Genomic DNA, 8,674 nt, shown 5'->3' with positions numbered 1-8,674 from the left:
CAATGGACTGAGGGCTGGCCAGATAGCTCAGAAGACTAAAGGGCCTGCTTATGCAGACACAGGGACCAGGGCTCAATCCCCAGCGTGCTGTGCCAGCCCCACCCCCAGGGCATACGGAGCGGGCAACTGAGACTGGGCATGGTGGCATGTACCTGTAATCCCAGTTCTTGGGAGGCTGAAAACAGGAGGACCACTACAAGTCTGATCTGTGTAGTGAGACCCTGTCACCCTGTACTAAATACATTAAAAAAAAAAAAAAAAACAACGGACTCAAACTATCTTAAATTATGTGCATCAGGTATTTTGTCAGCAATGAAAAAATAACCAAGACAAATGGGCCACACACATATGATAGTGGTCATCTAATAGAGTTGTAGCCATTCCAGTTTTTCATAAATACACTGTGATATTCAACCAACAAGATCATCTGAAAATGTAATTTTTTCAAGTCCTGTCTTTAAGTGATACATAAGTATATTGTATACAATTTGGCCACCCTAAAAAGAACAAAATTCTCTGATGCGGGAGATTATTGGATAATATAATACTAAATTCTCTATTTAGCTGTTAGGTTTATCTAAGAAAAAATGTTAAGCTGTCTTCATGAACTAGCTGTCACCAGAGACAAATAACATCCCCATGTTCTGAGAGAAGAGAATAAAACAAAAATGAGGAATTCCAGTTATGTGTTGAGCTTCAAGTGTACGGGGGAAGGAACAGAAGCAAGACGTGAGTGGGGTGTGGAACCGGAGGCGCGTCCGGCGGGGCCTGCGCTCCTGTGTACCTGAGTGGTGACGCTGCAGTGGGCACCGCGAAGGCCGGAGGGTTTCAGCTCCTTAACAAATGGGGAGGAAGCTTGATGGTTCAGAACGAAGAACAGATAAGGGAAGGGCAGGAAAGAGCCCACGCTGCCTGTGTTTCCTGAAAGCCCAGTCTGCCTGGAAGGGTGGGACAGGGTAGGCTGCATCCTGGTGAAGTGCAGAAGCACAGCTCTGAGGCCCTGCTGTAAAACCTGTCTGCAGCCATCTTGGGAATTTCATACAGGTGACCGAGAATAAGGGTATGGAAACGTCTAGGAATGTGATTATTGTATTTTTTTCTCAATCACAGTGTTAGGACTTGCACAATCGCTTCCTCTGCTTTTCTCATCCTTTGGGGTCCGGGGAGCCTCCCGGGTCACTTTCGCTCCACGAGTTCTCACTGGTCTCCAGAGACCTCTTTTCACTATAGTTTTTGTTTTTTTTGTTTTTTTTTTTTTTGTTTTGTTTTGTTTTGTTTTTTTTCACACGGAACTAGTTTGATTCTTCTGACCTTGAGTATGAACACATCTTACGTTAGGTTAGGGGTTTCTATTTCTGTGGTAGTTAAAGCTAAAGATTTACCAGTGCTGGGGCAAATGACAGCTCAGACAGGTGCAAGGAGGTCCCTAGCTTGGGACCCATAACCTGGACTGGAACAGGCGATCTAGGACACTATCGAGGCAACCCAGAACCCCATCAGGAGAGCTCAGCAGCTCTGCTTGGATGGTAGCTCCAGATCAAGCAGGCAGCAGAGCACCCAGTACAGAGCTTCAATGTTCTTCCACAATGAGGTCAACAAAGACAATGCAGGGAAAGAAATACATGGATACCTACATCACCGACCACAGGGGAAAAAAAAATGAAGCCTGAGGGGGCTTTCCAAGTTTCATGTCATTTACACCACAGTTTTTACTCCTCACTATTCCTATAAAATCAGCAACCACAGCCACTTTCTCTCATGCACTAGGGGGCTTATGAAGTTTTTAAGAAAATGTAAAATAAGACTGACATCAAAATAGTACGAATATCCAGAGACCATGTCATTTCTCCAAGCATTTCGAGTGCTACAGGAAAGTTTGAGTAACAACCCTTTTACAATGCTACTAACAACACGTTTCACTTCCTTTAGGCTGATATATGTCCTTTGGACATCATTTCTTAAAAGAAAATGAAATCGCTAAGTTTCTTTGCCAGTCCTTCCACCTACATAACTTATTTGCTCCGAAGAATAGGATCCAGACATCACCTAGCATCTTTTGCTTGCGAGAAGATGTGAAATAGGAGATGAAAAATGATACATTTTTACTCTTCCAGGCAAATTTTGCCTTTGCTTCTGTTGTGAACTACAAAGGAACGTAGGAAAACATTTGCCAGGGTCATCAGTAGCTGGTTTCCCACAGACAACTTGAATTAGAACCAAGAGGTGCTAGAGATGATATCATTCAATTTCTAACCAAGTACGTAAATCTCTGTATGAATGGCATCCTTCCATATGCTTTCTTATAACACTTCACTTAGTCCTTGAAAAAGAGCCATTATATCCATGTTAGAAATAAAAGAAACTGAGACCCGGGGATGCACAATGCCACACTGCATCCAGCAAAATGGATATTCGAATCTAGGAAGTCTAACGTGGGGGTCTTGAACAGTAAATGGTCCTGACTCATTTATACTACTGTACAATAAACACAACTACATGCCTTGGGCCTAAATATTACTACTAAGAGGCTGGCCAAATGGCTCAGAGGATTAAAGCACCTTCAAGCAGGCACAGGGTCTGGGGGTTCAATCCCCAGGCCTGCTGTATCAGCCCTGCCCCAGGACATGCTGAGATGGCAATTGAGACTGGGCGTGGTGATGTGTGCCTGTAATTTTAGCACTTGAGAGGCTGTAAACAGGCGGATCACTACGAGTCCGATCTAGTAGTGAGACCCTGAATACCCTGAAGATCCTTCTCTAAAATACAAAAAAAAATTACTACTAAGAAGAATATGGTATGGACATTTCACTTGGCAATAAATACAGAACAGTATTTGCACAGTTTAAAGAACAGCTTCATGTGTCTCATTTCAGCATTGCTACTGCTATTTTAGGACATGGGCTTCTGCCGATATGTGTCAAATGTTAAATCTTAAATAGTTTGTGCAAAAAAACAAAACACAAAGCTAAAGGAACCTGGTGCGGAGTCTGGCATTTCTGGAGACAGTGGTACAGAGTTCCTGCTGGCCCACAGCAGCTGAGAGAGAGCACTGTGACTTTTCCCTTCAAAGGCAGCTTCCCCCTCCCACCTGGGTGTGGGCATAGTGCTCATCACAGACCGGCTGGGGTCCACTGATCCCACCCAGAGCATCATCTTCTGGGGTGTGGCCCTGTGCTTAGAAATCATGTGTGCTCGGGGTCCTGACTCTTAACACATGCTGAATGTGGTCATTGGTTTGCCCTACTCTGTTAAAAATTAATTGGTGTCATTTCTTCTAGACACTACAATCAAATCACATTTTTTAAAGAAAGCTGCCATAGATACTGTGTGTTCATGAGGTCAGACTGTATTTTCTATTTTTTTAAACAAAGAAGGATGGCAGTTTATATCTTCCAGAGTGACAAATCTTAACTGAAAACAATTATTCTTGAGCCAGCAAGATAGCTCAGTGGGTTAAGCACCTGCTTAGGCAAGCACAGGGACTGGGGTTCAATCCCTGTTACCGCATGCCGCACTGGCCCCGCCCCCGGCAGTCCAGTTGTGGTGGTGCACTTCTGTAATTCCAGTGCTGGGTAGGCTGAAAACAAAAGGATCACTACGAGTCCAAGCTGCATAATGAGACCCTATGCCAAATACATTAAGAAAAAAAAGAAAACAATTATTCCTGACTATGAGTTAGCATTCATTACTTAAAGACTAAAATACAGTAAAATAAATAAATAAGAAATGATACAGAATTTCATTAAACCAAATGATAAGAATTCAACAATCGTTGCTATGTTGTATTTTGTGGTCTTCAAATTATTTTTTAATTTTATTTATTATGTATTTAATACAGGGTTTACAGGGTCTCATTACACACATCAGGCTCCTAGTGATCCTCCTGCTTTCAGCCTCCCCAGCACTGGGATTACAGGTGCATGCCACCACTCCCAGTCTCAGTCACTGTCTCAGCTCGCCCTGGGTGGGGGGGCAGCATGGCACAACAGGGACCGAACCCCAGTCCCTGCATCTGCCTAAGCATGGGCATTAATGTGCTGAGCCATGTGGCAGGCCCTTATTGTCTTCAAATTACCAGATATAAGCATGCAAAATTGGCCAAAAAAATTAAAAAGGAGAGAGAAAAAGATTCAAGATTATCTGCTCCTATTGGCCGTGACTCATCCACATGGCTGCACTGACAAAGGTTCTACAATCTGAGGTACAGGATCTCAGGATAAATCCTGAGGGCATTTCGCTGACCTTCTCAGACCCAAAAGCTACAACTCTTGTTGCATAGGTCCTGCTTTACCTTGGTCTTAACCATCCAGTAGAAAAGTATGAAGATGAAATATAGGAAGTAAAGCCATGTTGTTATGTTGAGCTGTGGGGGACTCAGGTCAATAATTTCTGACATTGCCAGTTAAACAGAAGACCCAATGCTATTATGGGCTACTGGACTCTTTTAGAATATTTTGCTGAGTTTACACACCTATAATATTCAATAACGGAACTTAAAAAAAATGGAGTATAACTATGAATGTCCATTTTGTATCTGTGTATTCAAAGTGGTTGGGATAGATATATAGTTGCATTCTCTTAATGAATAGAATTATTTGTTCTAATGGTGTTTGTAAATAGGATCACAAGTCTGCATCTTGTACAGCAATTAACCACTAAGAAGAATATGTGCAGTGTGTTATTTGTTGAAACTGTACTTTCGATTTGATTTGAAACTGTCTCATTGCTATATGTTTATCAATAAAACTTTGAAAAGAAAAAAAATAAAAAAATAAATTAAAAAAAAAAGATTATCTGCTCCTTTCAGTAGACCAACAGAAATCAGCATCACAATGACCAAGCTATCCTGTTTATGTACACATGTATGATTTTCCCTTCCTTCTTTCTTTTGTACTTTTCCTCATCCCAGTTGTTCCTTCCCCTTAAACAGATTCTTTCCTTTTCACATCATGTATTGTACTTTGCAGATTTTATATACTCTTTCAGAGTCTTACACTAGGGAGATAATGTGGTGTTTATACACACAAGTTTGAATTATTTCACTTATGAGTATGGTCTTTAGTTGCATCCATTTACCTATAAAACCCTTAAGTTTATCTTTTCTATAGCTGAATTGTACAGCTCCATAAAAATACCACATCTTTTTTTATCCATTTGTCAGTTGATGGACATCTGTGTTGTTTCCAAGATTTAGCTCTATTTTCTTCTCCTTCACGGTCTCCAAGTGCCTACTGTTCCAACTGGCAGTTTCCTAAATGACCCTACTTTGAAAGTTCTAATGGAAAGCAAAAACTAAAAAACAAAACAGAACAGTTGAGACATGATTGTTTATTTCATTGTGGGTTCATTTAAGATTAGCATGTAGTTTGGGAAGACATCCGCCCAGTCTTTGGGGAGTAATTTCACTACCATGCCGACTTTATAAAACTAGCTCTCCTCACAGAACTTTGCATTCAAATTATTTGTGTTCTTAGCACCAGAACAAAGCTGCCCCATTTCTGTTCATTCCAGCATCAGAGCTGTCATAATCTGCAGTTCTATTTTTCTGATTGTCCTCAAGCTGTCACACTGTTTGCTATGTTTATCAAAACATGCCAAATTCATTGGAGTGGTGGGCATGAGCAGCGCTGAAGCCTTTCAGACAAATGAGTTTGGAGGACCAGCTAATACATGGAGATTAATCATGAGTGAAGTGTATAGGAGACCATATCTTTGCTACCAAGTATGACAGATTCTATTGTAAAGAAATGATTGCTACTATTGTGGCATAAATTTATCAATGCAAACAGAACGAAAAGTATCACACAAAACAGGGTTTACCTGAGTTTCTATGGTTATAAGAGTTTTCACATTCTTATCTATGTTGATTTATTTGTTTATTTGTTGGCTAGCTCCTGATTGAAATATAGTCCAATCATAGGTCAATGTAATTGTTAAATTTCATGTTTTATTCATTTGAAGTTGCATTCCCAAATATCTGCTTCAAATTAATACATATACTAGAGCTGGCCAGATAGCTCAGTGGACTAAAGTGCCTGCTTAGGCAGAGCACAGCAGCCAGGGTTCCATCCCTGCCCTGCTGTGCCAGCCTCGCTCCTGGGGCACGCTGAGATGGTAACTGAGACTGGGCATGGTAGTTCACGCCTATAATCCCAGCACTGGAGAGGCTAAAAACAGGAGGATCACTATGAGTCTAATCTACGTAGTGAGACCCTATAGACCCTGTACCAAATACATAAAAAAATTAATAAATATACCAAGCACTGCTGGGAGGACCTTATCACTGAGATCATATTTTAGCAGACATCATGGAGTAGAAAGGATGAGGGCCCGGGCCTGTCTACCTTACATAGCACTGAGGGGCATTTCTTCCCACCCACATTTGAAACATTTGATCCCTTTGATGTATGCGGCTCACTAAGCATAGCTGCAGAATTCCACATTAATTAACTGAGGGGAGAGAAGGAAATCACTCATTTGTAGTTAAATTCTTGCGGCTTATTTTTTATGTGGAATTAAAATGAAAGCTTTTCCGTTTTGTTTTTATTGGCACTGCTTCAGGACAGAAAAGAAGCAAGGGAATCCAGGCCCTCCTGGGAGACTTTGGGAAAGCTAGTGACCAAAATCAACTCTAAGCAGGAGGCTGTGTTCCTCAGGCAGACGCACAAGAGACAGGCTGAAACCAGAGGTGTCTATTGCATTTGCCTCGTTCTATGCCCATATCAAACTCAAGGACGACTATTATTGGGGTCATTAATAATCTAGAGCACTCTGGCTTTTCTGATGCACAACCATAATTTTTGGTTATTCCCAAATATGTTGATTTATAAGAAAAAAATTCAAAACTTAACTGTCTTTGCTTGATGGGAATAATATTTATGTGTGGTGATTTTGTTGTTTATGGTTCAGTTGGGGCATTGTTTTCTATAGTGTATATTGAGTACCCAGGGGTACTCTAGGACCTCCCCACCTCTTTTTAATTTTTATTCTTGGCTTTATTTTTCAATTTTTGTTTAGTTTTTAGTAGCTGTTTGCAGTACAGAGTAATTATATTCCTTGGGGAGCTAGCTTGCGTAGAGATTCTTTTTCCATCCCTCCCCTACTTGATCTCTTGGTCCCTTTCTCTTCTGCAAAAGAAACACCTCCTTATTTCCACTATCTGTCTTTTATTTTGCTTTTTATTTACATTTTTGGTTTCAGTTTTTAAGTTAGTGTCTCTTAACTTGCCCTGGCTGGCTATGAACTTGGGATCCTCCTAACCTCCTGCCTCAACCTGCCAGGCAGTCAGCATTACAGATGGGAGCCACCCTCTCACTATGTGTATCAATTTCAAGCTACAAAATATCATGAGATAAAGTAGCAAGCAATGAAGTTAAGTCCAAATCTGAGCATTTTCAACTTCCTGCATTAACTATTAAACATATTGAGAGACAGAGAGACGGACAGACACACACAGAGACAGACAGACACAGACACAGAGAGACAGATAAAGAGAGACAGAGACAGAAACAGAGAGAGACAGAAGCAGAGAGAGAGAGAGAGAGATCTTTTTCACCCTAGTGCCTTTGTGAACAACCCACAGTCTCTAGTCCATAGGCTCCGCTTACCTCGAAGGCCTTCTGTATCTTTACAAAATCGTTGACTCCAAGCTGGTTTTCAAGCAGGCCTCTGTCCCAGTCTTCATCTGTAGTCATACCTGTTGTTTTCTCAGGGCTTCCTGGCCCAGGCTGGGACCCCATGCTTAATTCAGGTGCACAGTTCCAACAACTCACAATAGCTTCACTTTTTTCAAGCACTCTTTAGCTCTCCTAAGTGTTTGTTTCCTTCCTTCAACAGGTGCCTTCGAAAAGAAATGCCAATTAGCAACAGAATTGCAGAATGAAATCACAACCTTTCTGGCAAGGAAATCAGGAGACAAAATGGCCCAGCCAAGGTAGGAAATGAAATCCCTTTTCTCTCCCCCAATTATTTGTTTCTATAGCTCATTTGCAAAATCCCTCATCCCCCTGCTTATATTGCAGAGTATAAACGCATGGTTAAAAAAATGTATAAACCTCTCCCCAAGTTCATAGCAGTTAACCCTTAAACACCTTTGGATCTTCTTTTAAATCCATTAGCAAAGCAACCTTCCAAAATCCCTTTGGTTGAACCTGCTTACATTTACCTGTGGTTTTCAACTCCATTTTCCTGCGGGGGGTGGCGGGGGGAGCATTAGAGGAAGCAGCTGCAAAGTCCATGCCCAGTGCCAGGGCCCACCTTCCTGCCCCCAGGAGTTGTTTATTTCATTTGTTTGGGTGCCTTTGTATGTTTCCAGGCAACCAACATAAAGGCAACCAAAACGTTTCTTTTTCCTTCTCAAGTAATAATTGAACTGAAAGTGTGAAAGCCTAGCTAAGCATTGAGCTACTTTTTTTAAGAATGGGCCAGCCCACTCACTTTTTAGTGAAACTACTTCTTGCATTATTTAAAGACTTTCATTACAAGTGTATTTACTATGAGGCGTGTTATCGCCTATGAACCAACGAAAAAGAGCATGACATTTTGGAATTTTATTTTTTCAACATTGAAATTTGTAATTCTTATTTAATAACACTATTCCTTATATTATCTTTATGCTAGTTTCTATGTATGTAAATTCAGCATGGTTCAAAAAGCAGTGTTGCACTCATTGAAA

General features: G+C 41.0%; 1 protein-coding gene across 1 annotated transcript in view; it reads right to left on the bottom strand.

Annotated features, from left to right (window-relative positions):
- The window catches only part of Wdr49 (WD repeat domain 49), a 114,003-nt gene extending 105,768 nt beyond the window's left edge, over nt 1–8,235 (bottom strand). Inside the window, exons 1-2 of the mRNA XM_023717810.1 lie at nt 8,165–8,235; nt 7,608–7,840 (exon numbers count right to left, since the gene is read on the bottom strand). Of these exons, the coding sequence (XP_023573578.1) occupies nt 7,608–7,739 (132 nt within the window). The 5' untranslated portion in view covers nt 7,740–7,840; nt 8,165–8,235. The remainder of the gene's footprint in view (nt 1–7,607; nt 7,841–8,164) is intronic.
- Between the last annotated feature and the right edge of the window lie 439 nt (nt 8,236–8,674).

The sequence above is a fragment of the Octodon degus genome, unplaced genomic scaffold (genome assembly GCF_000260255.1).
Source record: "Octodon degus isolate 3935 unplaced genomic scaffold, OctDeg1.0 scaffold00055, whole genome shotgun sequence".
In the NCBI taxonomy this organism is placed as follows: Eukaryota; Metazoa; Chordata; class Mammalia; order Rodentia; family Octodontidae; genus Octodon; species Octodon degus.
Note: the sequence above shows the minus strand (reverse complement) of the source record. Positions and strands in the feature narration are given on the sequence as shown.